Here is a 24,436-nt window from a genome sequence, read left to right on the forward strand (position 1 = left end):
TTTCCGCCGGTAGTATAACGGTAGTACCGCTAGCGTTAGTACCTAGACGTACTAGTATCTCGTACTCGAATAGCTCGTAAGTACGCTACTATAGGCGGTGACCGGGCTTACGACACTTCTTATAGAGGCTCTTACGTATATAGCGAGTGTTCTTAGCTTCGTCTATAGTCTTACTAAGGCTACTCTTAGATAGTTTAGGTCGGGTAGACTAAGCCTTACGGGTCGGCTTGTTAGAGCCTAAACCTACTAGCTTATTATCCTTATTGTCCTTGTTACCGTCCTTCTTATCGTTCTTTAGCTTCTCGGAGCGTAGGTAGAGAGCGTCGAGGATCCTAAAGTCCTTATCTACCTAATAGAGATTATCGATTATCTCTTATAACGATTCGGGACGGAAGTTCAGATACTTATTAAGATAGCGGACAGTTAGCTTACGTTATAGGTTGTCTATTATATCTTTACCCTTAAGGCCTAGGATGTTAGTATTCTAGCGCTACTTAGGGAAGAAGGTCTAGAAGCTATCCTTATTGTCTATCTTAAGGTTAGTTAGGCAATTACGAGCCCTACTAATTAGGTTACGGTCTCCGTATCGCTTAGCGAGTTCCTTAATAAGGTCGTTAATGCCCTTATACGTCTTCTTACTACTAGTTAGGCTACCCGAGATAGTAGGGATCTTTAGTCTAACTAGTTCCTAAGTATTACCTAGTAAGGCTAGTAAGTCGTATACGAACTTAAGTACTACCTTCTTATTACGAAAGACCGTATAGTCGATAATAGTCTCTAACTCGGAGAAGAACTTCTTAAGGGAGGGTCTAGATAGCTTACTATTAAATAGGTACGAGTTACGTAGTAGTAGAAGACGGCGGATCACACAAAAGACGAAGAAGGACCTAATAGGATAGCGTGTATCTATATATAGTATCGCCGGTGTTAGTATAGGTAGATACTAGGTGTCCGGATGTTTACTAGCCTATAGGCTAGCAAACCCTAGTCACGTGATCTAGTCACATGACACACCTACACCTATATACTTGTCCTACGGCCTATATGTTCTTAATACTTACTATCGATAGTATCGACGAACTTCTCTAGCTTATCTATACTACGCTAAGTCTTAAAGGGCTAGCTAAGGTCTAGATTATACTTAACTAGAGACTCGAAGTCGTAGACTAGCTTCTTCTTCTTAGAAGAGCGGCGATAAGTACGAGTATCGCTATCCGACTCTAAGTCCTCCTCTAACTCCTTAGATAATAGATCGGAGTCGTTACTATTATCCTTACGTATAGACTTCTTAGCCTTCTTTCTAGTAGTACGGCGAGCTACCTTATCCTCCTCGTCCTTATTACTAGCTCTATTATTATCCTTATTATTATCCTTAGATAGGGTTTGGCCGCTCTATAGGGCACGACGCTATAATATAGCGCGAGATAGTAAGGATCGTACTCGAGAGCGGCCTCGGCGGTCTTCGAGTTACTTCTTAAGATTATCTACCTAAGTCTACTACGACTTATTAAGCTACTTAATATCGTTCTAGTAGGTTTAAGCTTCTGTCTTATATATATCGAGATCGAATTCCAGGGTCTTAATCTTCGAGTTATTATTAGATAACTACTAAAGTGCCTCCTTAGCTTACTTCTTTAGAGTGTCGTTCTTCGTAGTAAGTATACTAATCTCTACGGATATTACTATATTCAATAATACCTTAGGTCGGGCCTTTAGGTTATCGAGTTCCTACTAAACCTAGACAAGCTATTACTTAGCCTAATCTATTTCTCCTCGTGCCGTACTAAGGTCCTTCTAATAAGCGTCGCGGTACTTAGTAGTATTATCCTTCTATACCTTTAGCGTATCGCGGTCCTTAACTAGAGTATCGTATTTATTACGTATCTATTAGTCGTAACTCTTCTATCTCCTAAGCTCTTACCCTACTTTACCTAACTACTCGTAGAGGATAGTCGCTATCTATATTACGTTCCTATACTCTTACTTAGCGTATCGTAGGATAAAGTAGATAGCCGCGGCGGTCTCGGGCTCTACTAGGAGCTTAACGAGCTAGTCGATATCGAGTTAAAAGAGGTCGTTCGCGGGAATTCGGAGGGTTTTCGCGACTTATTATATATCCTCGCCCTTACCTTCCTCGGTCGCGCCGTCGTCGTCGTAGTCGACTACCGCTAGAGTAACGCCGTTCTCGTCTTAGATCTCGTCGTTATCTAGAAGGTCGTACAAGTTGAACTTACTAAGTAGGTTAGTAACTAGGCGCTATAAGTTCTCGAGTTTCTACTATATAGCGTCGTCGGTAGTCTACTACTACTCTTACGTTTGTCCTTAAGTCTATATATTAAATATAGACTCGCGCTATACTACTAGTCGTATAGCTAGTAGCGAGCCTCGCTATCCTTAGGGTCGTACTATATTAGGTGCTACTTAGCCTATAGTAGTCTCTTATACCGAGTCGCGCGTTTTTTAGCGTACGCCGTAATCTCTTATTACGGTTATTATTAATAATCTACGCTCTTATAGATCCCGTCGTAGCTCTTCTACGGATATAGAGACCTAGCTAAGTATAACGGTTTATAGTCGTGTTAATATAAAGTAGCTAGGTACGTAGGAAAGAGGAGCGCGAGGTACGCCGAGGCTATATATAAGCCGAGGTACTACGCTAGTACGCGCGGTTACGTAACCTACTTACTAGCTAGACATTTACTAGGCCTAGGGCCGTGATAGTACGCCTCGTACTTACTCTAGCTATTAGATATAGGTTACTATTTGCCTTTAAAGAAGGTATACGGTACTTAGCTCTCGGGCTTAGTACGCTAGCGTATTACTTATATCGATAAAGTAGAGTTCCTACGCGCCTTCCGGGTAGCCTATAACGCTATATTTAGATAGGAGAACATCCTATCTAGCTTTAGAGGCGCTAGTTTAGTTCTATTTAATCTATAGGTAGTAATAGACAAGCTTAATATTAAGCTACGTACGCTAACCCCTCTAGCTCCGGACTCTACCCCTTAGGAGTCGAAGATACTACGAACTATAAAAGAATTCGACTCTTAATCGATACTAGTAATGAACAAAATGCGTGCCCGGGTAGGTTTATCGCTAAACTCGTTATAGGAAGGGGTGTATTAGCTTATAAAAGGGAGTAGAGGAATAGCGTATTAGATAGCTCTTATATAAAGCGAGATTAGTAAGCTATATAAGTCTAACAAGGCCCTTATATAGTAGAAAGTACGAAAGCGTAAGTATATTTAGTCTAGAGGGTCTCTAACCTTTAATAAGGCGTCGTAATTAATACCTCTAAAGGATACTAGGAGGTAGGAAGTAAGTAGAGAGTCGCTAGATAGTATTTGGCTAGTACTAAGGCTACGACGCTATAAGCGATATAGCGAGTCGGGGTATAATATACGTACCTATTAAGTAGACTTACTAGATAGCGAAGAATCTAAAGAGGAATTGTCCTCCTAGTAACAATTCTATAGAATGTCGTCGTATTAAGATACCGTCGTAATTAAAGTAGAAGTAGTATAGTTCTTAGTAAAAGTAGCCCGCTTAGTAGTATAGCCCGCTCGGTAGTAAAGTACGTTATAAATTATCCGATTAGTATCTAATATATCTTAGTTAGCTATGAAATTGCTATATATCTATAGAAACTACTAGTAGAGCTAAAATCTACTAAATATTACCATTTTTATTACCTAAGTAACTACTTAAGTTATAGAATCTCTAAGTAACGTAACGAGGTAATCGTAATAGAATCTCTACGTAATCGTAATTATAACGTAACGCTTGGCATAGTAATTTCCGTTACGTTACGAAATCGTAACGTAATCTAAGTAATTACGAAGGTTTGCTTATCTGTGGTCAGGACGTTATCACGTTAGAAGTGTGGGAATTTATTGTACGGGCTCATATAGGGTGTTTCAAAAGCAGGTTGTGTATTGCATGTGTCTATCTAGAATGGACAAGTGTTGCTCTTGAAGAGGCTGCAGGTGACTAATCAGTCACCTGATTCTTAGCGTACGTGGCCTCAAGTTTTGATGATGGGATGTTGCCCATGTGCACGCTCGGATCGCGACAGACGTTTGCGTTGGGCTCAGGCCCTGTTAGGAGCTAACCACGACGAGGTAAGTTCTTATTGGTAAGCCTTAGGGACCGAGCAGCGAATGTGCGCCTCCAAATTGGACTACGTTACATGTATGTACCCACTTCTACACCAACAGATTCCGTACAGACATCATTCGTTGCTTGGCCCAAACCGAACCTAGACTTCCGCTCTTCGCCAGCACTGCAGCCAGCATCAAGGCCCGGCAGATCATGATCAGGGCTCGATTCGATTGCGCAAAGAGGCGGCTCGGATGACATCTGTCCTACGTCTACTTATTATTCCTCCTGGTCGTCATGTCACTCAATCTGTGTGCTGCCTGTCTGTCGAGCAAGCATGGATGGACACGGCGCAATCCTCGTGACCTCTAGTCTACGCTCCCCCAGAAACGAGCGAAGCACAAAAAGTCCCAGGACTGGCTGTGCGACATGCAAGACACGGCACATTCGTTGTGACGAAGCATCTCCAGACTGTGACCACTGCACTCGTATTGGACTGCAATGCCCTGGGTAGGTCACGCCAGCAAAAATCACGAGAAACAGACAGCAATCATTCCGTGCCTTCCTCGGCCCGCCGATCACGGTGCAGATGAGACGTGCTGGACAGGACTACCATTTCTTCTGCCTGGAGACGATTCCGCTGTGTAAGAGACACTATCCGGACCCTGGCCTGCTCGCATTACTGCTTCGCGTCGCAGAGACGTCGACTGCATTAAGAGCATGCTGCACGGCTCTAGCTTCACTACACCATTGTCATGAGGCAAAGGCCGGGAAACTTGGATCTACTCTGCTTCAGAGTCTGAAAAACGTCAACAAAGCTTATGGCTTTGCCTTAACCGAGCTGCAGCGTGGTGTCCGCAATGGCTCGGCCTCTCTCACAGAACTGGCCCTGGCTTGCATTGTCATGGCTACATTCGAGTCTCTGCGCGACAAATCGCAGGAAATGCTGGTCCATCTTCGCATCGGCCTGAGGATCTGCCAAGACGCAAACTCTGGAACCATCGACGAGTCGATACTGTGGACCTTGAGCCGCCAGGGCTACTTGCATGCACTCCATGGTCGACCGCGGGTTTGTTCTGCGCCGGAAGTGTGCACTTTAGACCCGCCTCTGATCATGCATTCTCGGCCAACCTTCGAGACGCTTGAAGATGCGAGCAACAGACTTTCTGATTTGTCACGGTCTGTCTTGCAATACATTCTCATGATCGACCGGCATGCTTTCGCGAGCGAGTTGGACCGTTGCTGTGGGCAAGCGAAGCTACAGGTCGACTTCTCTTCATGGCAGCGGGGAATGGAACTTCTAGGTCACGATACTATTGCTCCATCTCATCCTCCTCATGCAAGTTCTTGCCATTTACTGGCACGTTTCTGGTCGCAATGGACTTTCTTGGCGGTCTACGCCGGAGATCGTCAGTGGTGTGCCTATGACGACTATAGCAACCTCTTCAAGCGAATCGTATCCTTTATGGACCACAGCTTGGTGGCCACTAACGACGACGCGCCGGCAATCTTCGCTCTTGCTAGCGGGAGCATCGCAGTGCTGTTCAACGTTGTTTTAGCATGTCGCGTCTTGGAAATTCGCAAGCATGCGCTTTGTCTGCTGCGAAAGTGCCCGCAGCACGAGGGCGCTTGGAACTCGGAGCTTATGTTCAAAGTCGGCACACTGGTCATTAACTTCGAGGAAGGTCACCGAGAGAGTGGCCAGATTCCAGAGGAAGGCAGGGTGCAGCAATTGCAATTCGATAAAATTGAGGGTGACGATGTAGTGGTCCTCATCACGCGAAGCTCAGAGTCTACCACCAGGACTGTTGTACCGTTCGCGGAGCTGTAACATTCATTCGCCCTTGAACAGTCATTCCTACCAGCAAAGCTCGATGTGATGCAGCCCACCTCTCACATCTGGAAGACGCAGATACGGCTCGCCACGCCTCTCCACGGCTACAATCTTTCCGTCAACTTCCAACCTCACATCTCCATCCTCACAAATGACCGATAAGGGCACATACACTGTCCCCGTCAAACCGTCCGGCACCCTCGTCGTCGCCCTCCATCACCTCTCGCAGACCTCCCAATCCGCTTCAAACATCCCATCTTCGGTCCTATATCCACCTCTCACCTGGCCAATTCCCGACCCAGACACAACAGGCCTAAAACTCCAAATTTCCTTCCCTGGCCATCACATCAATCTTACTCGCCTTCAACCCCACCACCTCTGTCAGAAGCGAATACACTGGCCCTGTACTCCACGCATGCGCATGACTCACAAAGCTCTCCGCACCAGGGTAACACCCATACATCAACGACCCATCGGCATCATAGCCTTCGATTGTACTGCAGTTGCTGAAAGCGCGGAGCATGTATCTCCACTGCGTCTTGATGAGGTTCAGGGCCGCGGAGGCGTTACCTTCTGCTGTGGCGAAGTGGGAGAATATTTCTTGACATCCAATGAAAGGAGAGATCGAGGAGGGGAGCTCTGGGGCTGGGGCGCCGAATGGAGTGAGGCGGAAGGCGAGGGTGGTGGAGATGAGGTGAGATTGGTAGGAGGTGGCGGTGAGATTTTGGGTTATGGCCAGGACGTTGCCGTCTTGAGGGTGGATGGTTGAGCCGGAGGAGGTCGTATTATCTCTGAAGAGGTTGGCGGACTGGTCGAAGAGGAGTGCTTGGGTTGATGTTTTCAGCTTTTGCGCTGTGGAAGACCAAGTGGCAGCGTCTGCCTGTTCAATCCCGAGGTCTGGAGCGAGAGTTGCCATTTTTGTCAATGCGCCGTAAAGGAGGGCATTGAGGGTAATGTTCAGTCCCCCTTGACCAATTCGGGCCCAGTCTAGGATGCGGGTGCCGTTCATGGGGGCTGTTGAGTTGTCGACGAAGTGAAGTGCAGCTCCGAGGCCAACAACCATCTGTTGTAAGTACTGCACAGCCCCACGCGACGTCGCCGCTGACCAGAACATACTCGCAGAACCCGATAATGGCGTACAAGTGGTAGGTATCGGAGCCATAGGCGCTCAAGCCGTTTGCAGAGAATCGTCAGTAATCTTCTCGTTGCGACGGGAAAAAGTGCGACCTTACATGACGACCCGTATGTGATGAGGAGATCGCCGAGGGGCGATCCAGTGTATGGGAAGTACCCGTAAGTCGGAGACGACTGATTCCTGTCCTGAAGTATGATGGTTTCTTGCAGTGCATTGCGATTCGATCGAAGGTTGTCGTAGTTCTGCGAGACCAATGCAGATCTGAGTGCGACCACAATGTCGCCTGACCAAGGGTTCCGGTCCCGTTTTGCGCCGTCGCTCAGGAAGATCTCCGTGCTGGATAGATTTTGAGCGACCGCATCCTGAGACCAGCCTCCGCCCAGAGCGATATAGAGATGCTGCACAGAGTTATTGGCAGCTACGGTGCAGAGCTGCAGAGTGTGTGCGCCTGCGTCCCAGATCTGGTTAGTAGAGGATCGGAGCTGTGGAAGTAGCCGGTGTATTGGGCCAGCTCTGCTGCAGGCACATTGGGAGAGGCGATGTAGTACAGGTTATTGAATCTGATGGACACGGTGGTGTCGGGGTCCGTGTCGTGACTGAGAGACAGCGTCAGGTAGCGGAAACTGCCTCTGCCCCACTTGGCTGGTACCTCATAGTGCCCTTCGAAATGCGGAAGAAAGACGGTCCCATCAGCAGTTGAGAAGTACGTACTGTTGTCCGACGCCTCCCCAACGAAGAGCTTTGATTCTGTGTACGCGAGGCCAAGTCCCTGGCAACCGTTCCTGCACGTGAGGCTAGGCAGACCTGTACTGTTGCACGAGGTCCCAGAGCAAGATATGTCAGAGAAGTCGAACGACGGTATTCCTGCAACCATCTGCCCGAAGTCCCAGGTCGTCGACGCTCCTGGTCCGCGAAGCTTGACAATGGCCAGAGCCGGATCCGAGGAGCGAGAGAGGGAGGTATCCCCGGCAGTGCGGTATATGCTACGTGCTCAATGTATCCGTCGTATAATCCGACGAAGTCATCTGGAACATCCGAGGCTCATCATGCCACCAACATTCTTCGGAGCACATTGACCCAAGGGGCCCAGACCTATTACGTACTTTCAATGGCGAAAGTCTCAGACTTCCGGCCATGCGAATGAGCGACCGGACGTCAACTATATACTGGGCCCTATCGTGGCCTCAGCTAGCCTGGTTGTAAGTCAAAGACTCGAAGTCTCGTCTCACTGTAGATCACGAAGTCTACGGCATTTACGCTCCTACTTTCTGCTCTTTCGTCGAAGCCATTCACGCATACCGGCCCAACAGGAGCTCTGGGCGACAATCCTGTCATCGACTTAGGGTATGCGAAATACAGAGGTATTCGTAGCAATGGCACAGGGTCCGTAGTGTGAACAATTTCAAGTTTCGATGAGCTGAAACGCTGAGACTCATGAGCAGAATCATCACCTGGTACGGTCTCCGCTACGCTGCACCCCCTACAGGCGTCAAGAGATGGCGAGCACCAAATCCAATCGCCCAATATGGAGGCTACAGGTCCTCTTGCCATACTCGATGCCTCGTCTCAAGGTCCAACTTGTTCCCGACTTGGCTGCTGCCAATAAGCACATCTATTGGCGGACAAGAAGACGGCCTCACTGTCGATGTTCTGGTACCTGACAAGCCAGCCGCATCTAAGTTGCCGGTCTTTGTCGAAATACACAGGGGCGGCTACACTACCGGTAGCGCTCCGACAACGCCTGGGTATGCAATGGTGAATCAATCAAAAGGTAACCTGATCTTTGTGCAAGTTCAGTATCGCCTAGGAGCATTTGGCTTTCTGAACAGCCCGGAAGTCCGACAAGATGGCACGGCAAATGCTGGCCTTCTGGACCAACGTCTCGCCATGGATTGGGCTCAGAAGTATATTGCGAACTTTGGCGGTGATCCTCAGAGAGTCACTGTGCATGGTGGAAGTGCTGGTGGAGGCTCTGTCACGAATCAAATCATCTTAGATAGCGGTGCATCGAGGCCTCCCTTCAGATATGTTATTGCTGGTGAGCTGACAGATCGCAGCAGATTCATATCTGCGCTCAAAACCTGCTGACGCTCGTCTAGAGTACCCCTGGTGGCAACCCTTTCACAATGAAACGATCATCAGCATACAATACAACGATCTGCTGGCGCACAGTGGATGTACCAACTGGTCGTGCCTCCGCCAGTTGCCGAGCGACAAGCTCGCCAACGCCGCGCAAATGACCTATATGACAGATTACAATGGCCGCCCTCCCGTACATGGACAAGTCTACGGCTACGGCGACTTCTACTACGGCCCGTCCGTCGACGGAGAGATCATTCAAGGCCGTCCATCGGTCGAGTTAGCAGCAGGCCGCTTCAGCAAAGTTCCACTGCTCACCAATCGCGAGACGTACGAAGGAGATCTTTTCACCAACCCGGCCATAATCACAACCTCGCAATCAATGTCCGACCTCGAGACCCTGTGGCAGCAAGCCACACCTCACTTCTTCTCGCGCCTCTTCAGCTAATACCCAACCTCAGACTACCCATCCGCTTTCGCCAGCACATCGGCAATCTTCGCAGACGCTTTTGTCAACTGCGGGACCCGGCAGCTGGCAGAATCCTTCACGAAAGCGGGTGTTCCGGCGTGGAAGCAGGTCTTCAACGCTGGCAGCCAGAAGCATGCTGCGACTGTGCCGTTCCTCTTTGGAGAGAATTCAGCGGGAGCACAAAGACCTTTGGCTAATGAGACGTTGGCGAGGATTACGAGAGATTGGTTTATCTCGTTCGCAGTGCACTTGGATGTCAACGAGGAGTCGTTTAGTGGTGTGGCGAAGACGTATTGGCCGCGGTATGAGTGGGCGGGCACCGTGCTAGAGGTGAATGCCACGACGATGGCTTCGAGACGGGACGCAGATGATAGCGAGAGATGCAAGTATTTGAGGAGGCACGGGGCGGATGTCGTGGACTGAGGGGCTGAACTCGTTGAGACATACGCACCGTCACGTGCAGCTCCTCGCTCCACCTTCCACATCATCGCTCTCCAAGCTTCAAACTTCACGAGTCCCACTTCTTCCGCTCTGTTGTCTTTCTCAACGACGACTGCCGTCTAGACCACGACTGACAACACGATGAATGCATGTTCCACCACTGTGTTTCACGCATAGGCTCCATGTCGCACTGCCAGCCCATTCTCGAGTACGTCGCCAGTTTTCGCCACGGCATCATCGGTCCGCAGGGTACGGCGCGTATTCCAGCGCTTCCAGCAGACGCCCAAGCAAGCATCGATTGGCGCTGCAAAGACGAGACGGATCCTCATCAAAATGCTCTCCATATTCCGACGCCGTCCCAGCTGCTTTGGAGGGAAACGCACCGACGTCAGTTCCACATGGCATCGTAGCAGCATGATTGCTCACGCGGCTCCGCGATATCGTCGACAGACCAATGAGACACCTGGTTGCATACTTCTACTGCTTCGTGCCACCGTCTCGGCAGTCTGGCCTTGATGTCGAGTCCAGTTTTCTTCCCTCAGATTCGTGCTCTCTACTGCAATCTACAACGACACGGCCGACTTTCTTTTGTAGCAGCACTTGCTCTCGTTTTCCTTGCTTACGATTTTCCTTGGGCGCGCTTCTTCTTCGCAGTTCTTCAAAACGAGGCGCTGGCGCCATTCACATACACAAATACAGCTTTTTAGCCATCCGGCATGCACGCATTCGGCAGTAACCGGCGGAAGTCGTCTCAGCGCACCAAACGATCCCGACCTTTCGGAAAGCTCACAATAGATACCAAATGCGCGAACCAAGGCAGAACCTTTCCATACGAATCTCGTGTTCCAGGGTTGAGCTTTGTTAGCTTTGAAGAGTCCGAGGCTCGCAAAAACGCCAGTGTAGGCAGTGGTAGCCTCAAGCAACAGCTGGAGAACCGCACGCCGATTCAGCCTGGGCCAAAGCGAACACTTCCGGCTCCAGTAGCACACGTGGCTCCTGTAATCCCGGCACTTCCAGTACCTCAGAACAACCGTTCTGCTGCACAAAGCGATGAACTCTCGCGACAGGACTTGCTGGCGGTGCCTCTCAACAAACGCATCAAAGGGTTACGTCCTTTTCCACTCGACCTCAGCAACGATGTTTCACCTTCTGACCAGGCTATGACCATTCGCATGACTTTCTCACCGTCGACAGTCTCGAACTACACCAGGACACCCAACTCTCCAATTCTCCCGCGCTCGCCCGATGCCTGTCCACCAGTGATTGTCATTACGCCAGCAAAGGAGAGTTTCTCTCCGGACGCATTGGCACGCAAGGCCCAGCATCGGTCAGCCTCAAGCGTGTACTCCAGGTACACCAATTGTATGCCGAGATCGTATGGAGGCGACAATGCTCCGCCGGTCCCTCCGCTCCCATCGTTTGTCAGCACGAAAGCTCAGAAGTCTTGGTTTTCGGACTTCAGCAGGGGCTCTGGTATCACCGCGTTCGAAGAAGATCTTCCATCAGCACGTTCTCAACAGGGGCCAGCATCGACCGACTGTGATGCTGTACACTTCAACAATAGTGTTCGACAATCGGCGCTGTCCGCGTCTGCCCTTCCGACACCACGACGCAGCAAAGGATGGTGGAATGTCATAACATCGCCATTCTCCGCAAAGTCAGCAACCACACCATTCTGGAGATCTCCGTCTCCAAGAGAGACGAACGAGGATGCCGAACCGATCCTGGACAAGTCTGCGAGCATGGGAATTTCGCACGGTGGAGTCATCTTCACCAACAGAACTTCGGAAGATGATGAGTTGCGTTCAGCTCCAGCTGCTGGTCCTAACACGTTGATACATGACGATCTCAAACGAATGCCGAAGCGAGCTGATACAGCACCTGGAGCACTCGACATGGACCCCGCGAAAGTGAACATCTACAGGGTACCGAGTTCTGGTGAAGCTGCGGCATATTACAATGCCACCAGAATGTTCCCGAGTCTGTGTGGCAGCAGCACATCGAGAGCTATCGTCACGAGCGATGGCGATACCTGGAGCCCATCGCAGAGCGTCTTCATGCCCGAGCGTGACATCAAACGCCGCTCTGTAGCCAACGGTTCAGAGCATCAATCGATCAATGGGGATGAAAAGACGGAAGAAAAGCCGTTCAGCACGTCCACTGCGCCTGCTGTACCCCGTGGCATTGCGGCTGGACCGACTATCTTCTCAACTCCATCTGAGGATGAACTCCACAGCGCAGGCCTTTCGCGTGCCTTTCCCAAGCGCGGCTTGACAGAGGCAACCATGACTTCGCAACTGTCTCCACTTTCCGCTACCCCAATAGTTCAGGATGCTCAGATGGCTCGGTTTGCGGGCCCGCAGATAGTTTTTGGCGAACAAAGGCAAGTTCAGGTTGAGCAACAGGCGCCGACACCCTCTCACTACGGCCTTGGCTTCGCGACTATGGGTGCCGCTACCATCGACCATGAGTATCAACAAACGACAAGTCGGTCCCAGGTTGAATCCGGAAAGCAAGCTCCTCGACCTGTACACGTCAGGCAAGACTCGTACGGTCTGGGCATATCTGACGCCGAAACTGATGTGTGGCCACCACCGCAATCACTGTGTGAGAAGCCACGACTAGGGACAGATCGCTTTGGCCAACTTACGGTGCGCAGCTTCGATATGGACAAGCCCTCGCGGCCGTGGTACCGGCGCTTCTTCTGGCCCCTGGCAGCAGGTGTATCTGCTATGCTTTTGCTGATGATCGTGCTCATGGTCGTTTTCATCCCGCAACATCATGCAGATATGCCAGTCCAGGCATCATGGGTCAACTTGACCGGGTTCCCTGCCCTGCCTGTGGGTATAAGTACTGTTGTCGAGCCAAAGAGCACTCAAGCAAGAGATACTTGTGTTGCTCCAAGCAAGATGTGGAGCTGCGCGACACCTGGTCAAGAAATTTCCAGCATTCCCAACTTCCGTTTCGAGATCAGGTTTCGCAACGGCACACTTCCCAAGAACGAGACCATGGTGGAAATATCCAGCACTTCCACCACGAAGCGATGGCAGGATTCAAGTGCACTGCACAAATTCATCAGGAGGAGTCTGTGGTCAGACTACCTGTACTCTGCATCTCCCTCGGCGCCCTCTCAGAGAGATCAAGAGTTCCTGGGTCAGTACGCCGATAACGTAAGCGCACCTTACAATGGCGAAGAGACTCCCTTTTACATGTCGCTGCTCAATGCGGCTGCACTATCTTCGCCCAGGTCAAAGCTACAAGTCAGAGATGAGAGTTTCAGCTACCCTTACCCCGACGCATCCGACGCAGGACAGACCAATGCCTCAACGACGACAACAGATGACATCCCAAATGCCACCAAGTTGGCTGATGGCAAGCCGGTTGCGCAAGCATTGTACCCACACGCAACCGCTCAACCTTTGCGTCTCTTCGATCGTGGCAAAGACTCCGAACACTACGGCTTCTACACCTACTTCGACCGCTCGATCTACATCAACAGCCTCACGGCCAATATCTCATCCAGCGAGAAGCTCACCAGCAACGTCGCCCTGGCAGATGCCTCAGCAGTCTGCACCTTCTCACAAACGCGATTCTTGGTCCAAATCTGGACCCGCAAGCCCCTGATCAACAACGACCCCAACAGTGCAAACTCCATTACCTCAGCATCCAACTCCACGGCCAACGACACGACAGCGCCCGGATCATTCCCATACGCAGTGACCATGACTCTCGACCGTCACGGCGGCAGCGCTTCCAAAAAGGGCGTCTACTGCTACGGCCTAGACTCGGAACACCACGTCGTGGACTCTGCCAAGATCTGGCTCGCCGAAGACCGCGCGGCTGGGGGCACAATCGTCAACGCGGCCAGTGTGCCAAGTGCAACAAGCAGCAGCAGCAGCAGCAGTACAGTTTCGAAGCGTGATACAGAGTACAGCGGCATCGACGGTGGGACAGGAGGTTGCGGATGCGCTTGGCAGAATTGGTCATGATAGATGAGACGACGAGAGAGCCAAGCATAGAAATGAGCTTTGGTCATCATTAGCTCTTAATCGTAATTATCGATACAATCTTGATATGCGTGGTAATTCTCGTGTATGCCGTTTCCCCAAAATGCGTCTGACGCATATCGCCATGCTGTTGAAAGTGACGTGGCTGTGGAGCCGGAAATGTGTGATCAAGACAACCGAAATGCGTAGGTCATTAGGGATTGATTTGTTGTGCTGCCATTGCTTGGCCGAGAGCTGGGACCGCCGTACCGTCCTTCTCGGCGAAAAGAGTGTCGAGGGCGTCGTGGACTTCGAATTCTTCCAGGACTGCGCCAAAGCTGGAGAAGTCGTCAGAAAGTTGAACGCCACATGAGGCGGCTGAATGAACATACCCATAGCATCTAACCTTGGCCGCCAGATTCCGCTTAACAAGTTCAATATCCCTCGCCTCAAGCTGCGCCACCCTTTCGTGCCCGAAAATCATGGACCACGCCATGACCGGAGTAATCTCACCTTCCCGATCCAGCGGCAAGCGTGAGCTCAACTGCATCAACTTTGTAAGCGTACCATTATCAATACCAACCGGCATCTGATGAGGATAAATCTCCGCCGGCTTCTGCTTCAAATGCGAATATGGGGGAGCTGTCTGCATAAGCGCGTGCCCGGACATGTGCTCGTGCTCCGAATCGTCAGAGTTCTCCATCGGGTGATGGATCGTCTGGCCCTCTTGGTTATGCGATCGGACCATGAGGTATTGCATGTGGTCCATGCAAGGCCGTTCGAGCCTGCAAGGAGAGAGTGAGCGTCAGCTGAGACGGATCTTGTTTGTCGCCTGGAACCTACCAGGGCATCTTGTCGGGAGGTTGACTAGTGCGGAGGTGGCGACGGGTAGGGACCTGGTATTGCAATGGGGTTGCCTTGGGAGTCGTACGTTAGGACGAAGTCGATGCCTATGCTATCGTAGTCGAGCCGATTCGATGGCATCTGCGCCATGCTGCGCATTTGATTCGCTTGCACTGCGGCCATGTTCTGGGCGTGGGCGGACATTGCTGGAGGTGGTGGGCTGAAGCCGGTACTGTCGGATCCGATCTGGTAGCTGCCGGATATGCTACCACTTGAGCTGGGACCATAGCCGCTGTTCTCGCGCGAGAATTTGATAGGTGAGGTGCCGAAGTCGTACGAGATGCCATGTTGTGCGAGTAGCTCCTTGAGACGTCTGTTCTCGGCTAGCACTTCGTTCTTTTCTCGATTAGTCTCGGCGAAGACTTCTTTCAGGCGAAGCACTTCTTGCTCCAAAGCTTTTATGTACAGCTCTTTGCGCTCGCGATGCGTTCTGTGGCCGTCAGCCGCCATGTACAAGAGAAGCATGGTCGCCATGTACGTACCTTTGTGCTTGCCGATTGAGCTCCTGCCTTCTTGTCAAGGCAGGTTTGCTATCAGGCTTGGGACCTCGACGCTTTGGTGGCTGTCCGTCTTGCACGATCATCAGTGCAGTCTTGGCGTGATGGCATCGTGACTGTGGCTTACCTTTCGTCTGCTTTTTTTCGGGATTCAGGTTCTTGAAGAAGTTGAGATTGCTCAATGGACTCGCTTTGTCACTGCTTGCTGATGATGGGCCTGGGTGATACGCCATCATAACCGGCAACCTTGAGTTCGTCGGCACAGACATCATTACATCAAGTCTCGCCTAAGCGCCGGATCTCGCGTGGCAGAGACGCTTGATGTCGATTCTGTGCGTCAGGACTCGCAGCCGCGATTATGAAGGGCTACTGTCAGCGCCTGATCGATTGTCGTATTTGATTGTGCACATTGACAGTGTAGCGCTTTTCCCGGACCAGGGACAGCGCGACGGACTGGGACCTTATTACAAAGGAGATGGTGACTGCGCATTGGGCTCAGGAGTGCCGTAGCAGGGTCATGGGCCATATCGCGATTGTTTGCCAAGTGGTACCGATCGATCATGTGCACGCCGGACAGACCTCGTGATTCGCACTGCGTCTGCACCCAATGCCAGACTTGATCGTCGACAAGGGTCGTCGATTCGTCGATATCGATTGTGGTCAGGCGATCCACGGGAATGGAGAGAAGGAGATGACCTACCGTAGCCAACATGGTGATCTCCTTGTGGCAAGCCATGCGGCATTGCGTGAGGTCCTGTCGAATACGTGGCCATGGTGGGCGCGGGCGGCCACGGCCACAGAGTGTGATGGTTGTCTGCGGTTGCTAGTCCCGATGTTAGCGGCGCGTAGTCGATCTGAATTGCGAGGATGGTTGAAAGGATGAGTGAGTTGTGAGGCCAGACATGGATTTGTGGAATGCATCGAGAAGTTTAAGAAGCATGCACAGTCAAGGCACGCCGGCCGTGTGCTTCGATGCCATGTCGACGAGAGGCACTTTTCTCAAATGCTCATGTTCAGCAGACAAGTCTGATCGTTACTCGCGATGGCAGCACAGAAAGCACGAGTGACGACGGGAGTTGGGTTGGGCGAGTTGCAAAAGCGAATGAGGGAGCTGACCTTGGTCGTACGCAGGAACCCGTTTCCCTGATCCCAAGTCGGCAGTGGGCGGGTTGGTGCTGGAGGTGGGCACAGGAGCGCGGAGTGGTCACGATCGAGCGTGTGCTGCTGCCGCCGGCTAATTTGGAATGGCGCGGAGGGCAGCGGGCAGCGGGCAGTGGGCAGTGGGCAGTGGGCAGCGGGCAGCAGGCAGAGGGAGGGCTTGGCCGGCAGAGGGCAGCAGTCTTGGTGTGTGAGTGTGGGTGGGGATGTGGGTGTGAGTGTGGGTGCGATGGATTGCGTATGCTTCGTCTGTTGATCAAGCACCGCGAGCCGGGTCGCTGGAGCGTCTGAAGTGCCGTTTCAGGTGGGTACGTCGTTCGTGCAGCAGGACAGGCTCCAAGAATAATATCGACAGCAGCGAAAGAGGTGCGGCGCCAGATGCTTCGATGCTGTCGTGGCCGCTGTCGAGACGGCTATGTCGCACACAGCGCTACGGCTCCCGCAATAATTGTCATGCGGTCGATCGGATGTTTATACTAGCCAAAGCGTAACAAAAGGCCTAGAACTGTGTTGATGGCGCTGCAGTTCCACTAATAATCAAAGCACGTCGCCGGGCATGCATGCATGCGGTGGCCAAGCGCTGCGCCTCGGTGCAGGAGGAGGGTGATGGAACACAGCGCGGATGGGAGAGACAATAGATAGATGGGTAGAAGTGACTTATCCCGGCCGTCTTGCCTTGTGCGCTCTCGACGGCCTGGCCTGGTCTGCATGAGTATCGGCAGCGCATCTGCATCTGAATCGCCGGCCCCACCCTCTCTCATGAGTCTCATCACACTACAGACTACAGACTAGTCTACAGTGCTGTGACTGCTCAGTGCTGTCCACACATGACACATTAGATTCTGCTGGGTGTCGGCGGCGACTAGACTAGGACTAGCCGAGAGAGGGATGGACCCATGTTGCATGCATGCCATCTGCCCATCTCGCTGCCGGGGCTGTGGGGCGCACTCGTGACCACTGACGAATGTGACGATGAGGCTCTCTGTGCCGTCTACCAACCAAGACCTTGATGACGGCAGACAGACGGCCAGACTTATTCCTCACTGTACTCACCGTCCTCATCACTTCACTGCACCAGCCACAGCACACATGACGACCACGCTGTTTGCCACTCTCTGGACGCTGTTCTTGGCGGTGCGGTGTGCGCTCTTCACCCTGCCTTGGCTCTTGCACCTCCTCGTCTCAGACATCTTGCTTTCCTGTCTGCTCCCTGTCTCCGCTGTGGCCCCACACCTGGCATACAATCTCTCCTCCACCGTCGCCGAGTCGGTGTGGCACGCCATCCAGCTCATCTTCACCCGCCTCAACCGCGCCAAGATTGTTGTGTCCGGCATCGATGCCTTGCCTCCCCGCGAGAGTGCCATCGTCGTTTCCAATCATCTTGAATGGTGCGACTTCTACCTCATCCAGGAGCTCGCGCTGCGACGTGGTATGCTTGGCAAGTGTCGCTACTTTGCGAAAAGTCAGCTGAAGTGGGTGCCGTTTCTGGGCTGGGGTCTGTGGGCCATGGGCATGCCCTTGGTGACCAGGAAATGGACCCAGGATCAGCGAGAGATGGACAGAGTCTTCAATGGCATTCTGCAGCGTCGCTGGCCAGTGTGTGAGACTCCCATCGGTCGCGCCCATGGCTGAACGAACGTGTTGGCGCGCTTGCTAAACGCCTTGCAGGGCTCATCTCATACAGTGAGGCGACAAGAATCACAACCGCAAGACGCGAGGCAGCCGAAAGGTGGTGCAAAGCCAATGACAAACCACTCGGCAAGCACGTACTGTATCCACGAACCAAGGGCTTCATCGCATGTGTACAGCAACTTCGTCAAGCGTCTCATGTCAACGCCGTCTACGATGTCACGCTTGCGTATGCTAAAGATGGTCGCGTCTTCCAAGCTCCTCCTACCTTTGCGCAAACCCTCTCTCAACCTCACTTGGACCGAAGCTGGACTTTCTACGTCCATGTAGACCGATATGAGCTTGATGTGCTGCCGTCTGAAGACGACCAGCTAGCGCAATGGCTCGAACGTCGATGGCTCAGCAAGGGTGAGCGTTTAGAGCAGCTGAACCAACGACTGGTCAAGAAAGAACCATGGCACGGCGACATAGTGTCCACAAGCAAGCTTGAATGATCATGGACTTGGTGACACCGAAGTCCATTGTGCGACTGACTGCTGTCAGCTTGTTCACCACTGCTCGACGGATGGACATGCTATGAGACATTGGAGCGCATCCTTCACATGGCTCGCGCGAGCTACGGCTGTCCCCGTACATCCTTGCGGCACTTGGTGCATATAGGACATCCCATCTGCCAACAAAGCGGCATGACTCTTACGGTAGCCAATAACCGGAGTTGCACAAGCCAGAGCGGCACTGGTTGAACGAAAGAACATCGGCGGCACACTGTGAGAAAGACAGAAACATACGTCCTCGACCTTTTACAGAGCATTAACGTCTCAGTGAGCAATGACCGACACAGATCTGCGCCTTCGCAAAAGCATTGAAGGGCTCTTTGGTTGCTCCAACGCCTCGTTCGAGCTGATACCTCGCATTGCTCGCCGCTTTCGACAAGCTGAGGCTGCCCCACCCCCAGCCTTCGCGGATCACTGATGGCTTACGGCCGCACTGCGCTCCGGCAGTCAATCATTTGCATGTTTGCACAGCAATACTACTATCGCCACGACGCAATCCTCGACCTGATGAATCACGATCTCAATCCTTCAGTCAGCTTCCACTTCGTGTCTTCCGGCGACCTCTCCATAAAAGCCAATGCCATGCCTTCACTCGCCATCACAATGCATTGCCTTACAATATGACGTCCTCATCACAAGTTGTCCTACTCTTGTTGTCCTTGGTAGCCTATGCGATAGCCAATAAGGTCATACGCTGGCACCGCTGCAGAGTGTTTGCCGAAAAGAACGACTGCAAAGAGCCCCACGGCATCTCGGGCCATGGACCACTTGCTTTCCTCGATGGTTGGTGGCGCATAGGCCGCGTTCAGAAGATGTTGGAGACCGGCGAAGATCTATTAGACGACATCTTCGCAGACCAGTTCAAGGATGCCAATACCATTGAGCAGACACAATTTGAAGGGTCGAAATTGCTGGCCACCATCGAGCCCGCCAATATCCAAGCTATGCTGGCAACACAGTTCAACGATTTCGGCATTGGATCGAGAAGAATCAATATGTTCTATCCTTTACTAGGCAACTCTATCTTTTCAAGCGATGGCCAGTCCTGGGCACACGCGCGGGCTTTGTTCCGGCCTCAATTCAGTCGCGAGCAGATCAACGATCTCGATGAAACAGAGAATGCCTCACGAGCTCTCATCAATGCCATCGGACCCGTCGACAGTGCTGGATGGACCAATGGCACTGAGTTGCAACCACTACTATACAGCTTCACGCTCGACACCGCGACGTCCTTCCTGTTTGGAGAATCGCTCAACTCTCTTTCCAGCCATAGCGCAGACCACGACAGCGCCGTACAGCAGTCCAACCAACAGTTTGCAGCAGACTTTGAGCTGGCTAGTGTATACATGATCTGGCGTATCCGGTTGCAAGCCTTGTATTGGGTCATGGACGGCATCAAGCTGCGTCAAGCAGCTGGCAGAATCCGGCGCTTTACCGAACGCTTCGTTCAATCAGCTCTCGACTCAAGCACCGATGAAAAGTCCTCGTGCAGAAGATACAACCTCCTCTCCGCGCTCGCAACCCAGACACAAAACAAGACAGAACTGCGTAACCAGACCCTCGCCATCCTCGTCGCAGGTCGCGATACCACCGCTGGCTTGCTAGGATGGTGCTTCATTCGCCTTGCTCTTCACCCTCACATCTTCACCAAGCTCCGCTCCATCATTCTCTCGCAATTCCAGCCAGATGAACCCATTACCTTTGCCAGCGTCAAAGGCTGCAGGTACCTGCAACACTTCCTCAACGAAGTTCTACGCCTACACCCAAACGTTCCCATCAACAGCCGAGAAGCACTGAAAGATACAACACTCCCAACAGGCGGCGGCCCAGACGGCAAGGCTTCCATTGCGGTCCCGAAGGGTCGCTCTGTCACGTTCAGTGTATACCTCATGCATCGACGAAAGGACCTCTGGGGTGATGATGCCCTTGAGTTCAGACCTGAAAGGTGGGAACAGCGGATCGCTGCATGGCAGTATCTCCCATTCTCGGGCGGACCGAGGATATGTATCGGTCAACAGTTTGCGCTGACGGAAGCGAGCTATGTCCTCATCCGAATGCTGCAGCAGTTTGACGCAATTGAGCCAGTGGATCGTGCTAAAATGGCGAAGATGCGTAAGCAAATCGGTTTGACAATGTGGCCTGGTGATCAGGTGCACGTGAGGATGCATAAGGCGTAGCTCTTCATGTCCTTTCTATGTTAACATAGCAAAACATTCCGCTCATAACGCTAGACATGACAGAGGGTAGTATGTTAACAGACTCTGTAGCAACCACGCTTTCCCCTTCCCAACTCCTCGCTAAGATGTCAGTAAAGATTTTGTCCCAATGCAGTGCTTTCATCAACTTTCAATTTTTGGCACGCTTCGCGCATCGTGAGCAGGGCATCCAGGCTCCGCTGTGAAGCACGTTTAACTACTTTCGTCCCAACTTGCTGAAGCGCTTCAGCCTACCGGACTCCGAGGCGACCTTGGTGTGCTTGATGCTCTCCATCGGAGGCTCAAACATTTCCCATGGTAGTACCTCGTTCTTTTCGCTCGGTTTCACGGCTGCGGCCGGATTGACCTTCTGGGTAGGTGCAGAACCAGGCGTTTCCGAACCACGAGACGGGCGTGAAATGTTGCGGACCACAGTATTGTCTACGACTGACACACCATCGTTTGTCGAAGCTGCTTCTTGTATTGCAGGCATAGTGGCACCCATGTGACTGGATAGCGAACGACCAGATGCTTTTTCAGATAGCGTGGCAGGAGGACTCAAGATGTCGATGCCAGGTACCTGTCCGACTACGGTTTCGCAGTCCGTCGTCCAGAAGTTTCCATAACCATGAGGAGATGTTGAGATCAACAGAGCAGGTGATTGTGCACGTGTACTATGGTTCAGGGTTGGACTGACAGCGTCAAAAGCAGGTGTTCGCGGGGAGGCCTCTGGTGATGTGGCCGAACCGCTAGTGTAATCACGCTCCTGAATGTTGGGAACATCGGGCAGATCGAATTCGAAGGCGTCGTCCTGCGAGTCGAGCCTGAGAGCACTTGGAGGTGTTGGTGGGTGCAGGGCTCTCTGTGCTCGCATGTCGACCGACAGCTGACCTTGTGTATGCCCGAGGGCGGGAATTGTAACGCTCGACATCGTCGATGACAATCTGGAGGTGACGCTGTCATCTCGTCTTCCGGACGTCACTTGTCCTTCTCCAGCCGTCACTCGAGTCTTGTCCTCAGACTGCCGCACAGCAGGCTTGCTTGACAACGAACCATAAGACCGACGTGGTGCATCCCCACTGATGTTTGAGGCGAACGAAGTGACAGAACTTCGCTTGGCTCTTTCCCTTTCTCTTTCCCTATCCTTGTCGAACTTACGCTTGGTGGAGTCGGGTAGGCCGTCCCACTTGCTGTTGACCTTGGGTACGTGATCGGGCAACTTCTGAGACGAGACACCTGGAAGTATGACACCGTCCGACTTGAGGTTCTTCTGGGCAGCTTTCCTCCTCTCCTGTTCGGCAAAATCCTCCAGCGCTGATGTCGACGGCTCTTTAAGAGTGAGAAAGCCAAGCACACCAGCACTCTTCTTCTTGGCTGCTTGTCGCCCGCTCTGCTGAAGCTCCACTACGTTGACAGCCTTTGACTGCCGTCGGCGGTGCTGGTGATCGGGTTGCAATGACTGGGTGCTGTTCTGTCTTGAATGACTGGCGCCGGGACGTCCAGCATCGGTCCGTGACGGTGCTTCGCTGTTGCTCTGCCCACTCGACCATGCACTCTCAGTGACTACAACTGGCGAACGGTTCCTGACCGCCAATCTAGGAAAGCGTCGAGCATGGGCACCAGTCAGGTCCAACGGATTCGACCTTGCATCAGACATGATGAGATGCTGCGAATAGCGTTAGCGAAGAACAAACGACGATCGCCGTTGACTGCTGAGTCCGGTCCCGACGTACAGAGTGCAGGGTAGGCACGTGGACATCGCGTGGTCTCTCTGTGACCAACATTCCAGCTGCAGTGAAGAATTGGGGAAGATGAGACGGTACGTGCACGTGCAAAGAGGTGACGGATGTGTGAAGAGCAAAGTAGGCCAGGCAGATATAAGCAACGCAGACGGACCTGTGAGTTGTCGGCTGCAAAGACGCAGGGTAGCAGTCCGTTGGCATTGCCTTCGGCGCCGTGTCCTGGTCGTTCGCACAGCTGAAGATGGGCCTCGTCCTTCATACCCGGACGACTGTGCCGCTGGCGTCGTCAGATGGGGAGTGCAGTGCCTTAGAGTGGTCGTTGGCGCCGACGCTCAGGTCACAAAGAGGCGGCCACGGGCAAGAACGCTGGAACGTGGTGATGAGCGGCGAACCTCGTGGCCGGCTGAAGATACTTTGGTTCGCCCCTTCCTTCTGGAGTGCTGATTCGACCGCTCTGCAGCGTTCGGCGACGCTAGGCGTTGGCTTTCTTGGAGGGCGCAGCCACGTGGGAATCGGATCGAGTCTAGAAAGCAGATGGTCCCGCCGTCTAAGTCTGAACGCAGAAAAGTAACGACCACAAAGGAAAACTTAAACAGACCGCAAGTATGTGGGAAGAGGTCGTCGCTTGCTGCAAGAGATACAGTGCCGTGTGAGGAAGTTGTGTATCAGGACTTGGCGTCCGTGAGAGGAGGATGGGCGTTGCGCATGAAGTCGCTCTCGCACCTGCCCACCTTCCGTCTTGAAACGGTAGAATCGAGGACGATCACACATCCTTGACGACATGCATGGCAATCGCGCGCATCCAAGCTGGCGATGGTTCTTGCTTTTGCGATGTCTGCCTCGCGAGCAGGCCATGCATGCTGACAAAGCCCAGGACGAGGGCTTGTGAAAAACATGGGAGATCCGAAGCGAAAAGCTGGGAAAGCGCTGTCGGCTTCGGCACGTCGCCAAGCATCCTGCAGGGGTCTCGTTCAGTAGCAAGTGGTAGGAATGCTGCAGGCCATGATACAACCACACCCAGCTCCTAAGCACGACTCGCTTTACTTTGGCGATCGAACGACAGGACACCATGAACGAAGCGCACTGACACCAACTCAGCAAGTGAAAGGAGATATGTGTAGCCTCTCGCGCACATGGTTGACACCTGACACATCGTGAGGCGTGCGGCGTTCAGTCTTGACTGCTCCGTACTACCTGTCAGTCGGCTATCGAAACGAGACGGCCTGCTGCGCTCGCTCTACGGGTACATGCAGAAGGCCGGCGCTGCAACCATCGACTGCTCTCGAGAATATTGAGGGCATGAATCCGAGTGTTTATCTCCGAACCAGACACCGGGAGCGAACGAACAACGGTGGGGTCTACGCCTAGCATGAAGAAGAGGAGGGTCCTGAGACCGTCTGAGGAGGAGAGCGAGCTCGGTGTGCCCTCTGCACAGGCATGACTGAGAGTCGGATCTGGCGTTGTATGGCTTGAGGTGACTGTGGCCTTCGGCAACGAGTGGTTACCATTACCGTACCCTCTGCGGTGAAAGGCAAGCTGTCAAGAGTCGTGGAGAAAGATATATTCGTCTCAAATATCACGCTAGCTCTGCAGTCATGGAGCGACTGGTGGGAAAGGCCTCGTGTTATGCAACATCGCTATACACTGTCGAGGAGCGCAGGTAAGCCGTTTCGATCAGGACATTTCTAGCCGGTGCTCACTTCTTGTGGGTCATGT

At 52.4% G+C, this 24,436-nt stretch overlaps 8 protein-coding genes across 8 annotated transcripts; 4 read left to right on the forward strand and 4 right to left on the reverse strand.

Annotated features, from left to right (window-relative positions):
• Positions 1–6,245: 6,245 nt before the first annotated feature.
• Positions 6,246–7,721, reverse strand: CLAFUR5_00934 (uncharacterized protein; the record flags this gene model as incomplete). The annotated part of the gene is made up of 3 exons (XM_047900082.1): positions 6,246–6,999; positions 7,490–7,663; positions 7,717–7,721. The coding sequence occupies 3 exons, from the start codon at positions 7,719–7,721 to the stop codon at positions 6,246–6,248; spliced, it is 933 nt and encodes a 310-aa protein (XP_047755961.1).
• Positions 7,722–8,501: 780 nt separating this feature from the next.
• CLAFUR5_00935 (Lipase 2) lies at positions 8,502–9,594 on the forward strand (the record flags this gene model as incomplete). Its single annotated transcript, XM_047900083.1, has 2 exons — positions 8,502–9,105; positions 9,167–9,594. The coding sequence occupies 2 exons, from the start codon at positions 8,502–8,504 to the stop codon at positions 9,592–9,594; spliced, it is 1,032 nt and encodes a 343-aa protein (XP_047755962.1).
• A 14-nt stretch (positions 9,595–9,608) lies between these two features.
• On the reverse strand, positions 9,609–10,100 carry CLAFUR5_00936 (uncharacterized protein; the record flags this gene model as incomplete). The annotated part of the gene is made up of 1 exon (XM_047900084.1): positions 9,609–10,100. The coding sequence occupies one exon, from the start codon at positions 10,098–10,100 to the stop codon at positions 9,609–9,611; it is 492 nt and encodes a 163-aa protein (XP_047755959.1).
• A 672-nt stretch (positions 10,101–10,772) lies between these two features.
• Positions 10,773–14,045, forward strand: CLAFUR5_00937 (uncharacterized protein; the record flags this gene model as incomplete). The annotated part of the gene is made up of 1 exon (XM_047900085.1): positions 10,773–14,045. The coding sequence occupies one exon, from the start codon at positions 10,773–10,775 to the stop codon at positions 14,043–14,045; it is 3,273 nt and encodes a 1,090-aa protein (XP_047755960.1).
• Positions 14,046–14,256: 211 nt separating this feature from the next.
• CLAFUR5_00938 (uncharacterized protein) lies at positions 14,257–15,714 on the reverse strand (the record flags this gene model as incomplete). The annotated part of the gene is made up of 6 exons (XM_047900086.1): positions 14,257–14,380; positions 14,435–14,827; positions 14,886–14,909; positions 14,974–15,375; positions 15,428–15,515; positions 15,570–15,714. 6 exons carry the CDS (start codon positions 15,712–15,714, stop codon positions 14,257–14,259), a joined length of 1,176 nt encoding a protein of 391 aa, XP_047755957.1.
• Positions 15,715–17,689: 1,975 nt separating this feature from the next.
• On the forward strand, positions 17,690–18,723 carry CLAFUR5_00939 (putative 1-acyl-sn-glycerol-3-phosphate acyltransferase 5; the record flags this gene model as incomplete). The annotated part of the gene is made up of 2 exons (XM_047900087.1): positions 17,690–18,200; positions 18,269–18,723. The coding sequence occupies 2 exons, from the start codon at positions 17,690–17,692 to the stop codon at positions 18,721–18,723; spliced, it is 966 nt and encodes a 321-aa protein (XP_047755958.1).
• A 680-nt stretch (positions 18,724–19,403) lies between these two features.
• On the forward strand, positions 19,404–20,960 carry CLAFUR5_00940 (Cytochrome P450 monooxygenase alt2; the record flags this gene model as incomplete). The annotated part of the gene is made up of 1 exon (XM_047900088.1): positions 19,404–20,960. The coding sequence occupies one exon, from the start codon at positions 19,404–19,406 to the stop codon at positions 20,958–20,960; it is 1,557 nt and encodes a 518-aa protein (XP_047756738.1).
• A 235-nt stretch (positions 20,961–21,195) lies between these two features.
• Positions 21,196–22,921, reverse strand: CLAFUR5_00941 (uncharacterized protein; the record flags this gene model as incomplete). Its single annotated transcript, XM_047900089.1, has 2 exons — positions 21,196–22,644; positions 22,712–22,921. 2 exons carry the CDS (start codon positions 22,919–22,921, stop codon positions 21,196–21,198), a joined length of 1,659 nt encoding a protein of 552 aa, XP_047757356.1.
• Between the last annotated feature and the right edge of the window lie 1,515 nt (positions 22,922–24,436).

The sequence above is a fragment of the Fulvia fulva genome, chromosome 1 (assembly GCF_020509005.1).
Source record: "Fulvia fulva chromosome 1, complete sequence".
Lineage (NCBI taxonomy): Eukaryota > Fungi > Ascomycota > Dothideomycetes > Mycosphaerellales > Mycosphaerellaceae > Fulvia > Fulvia fulva.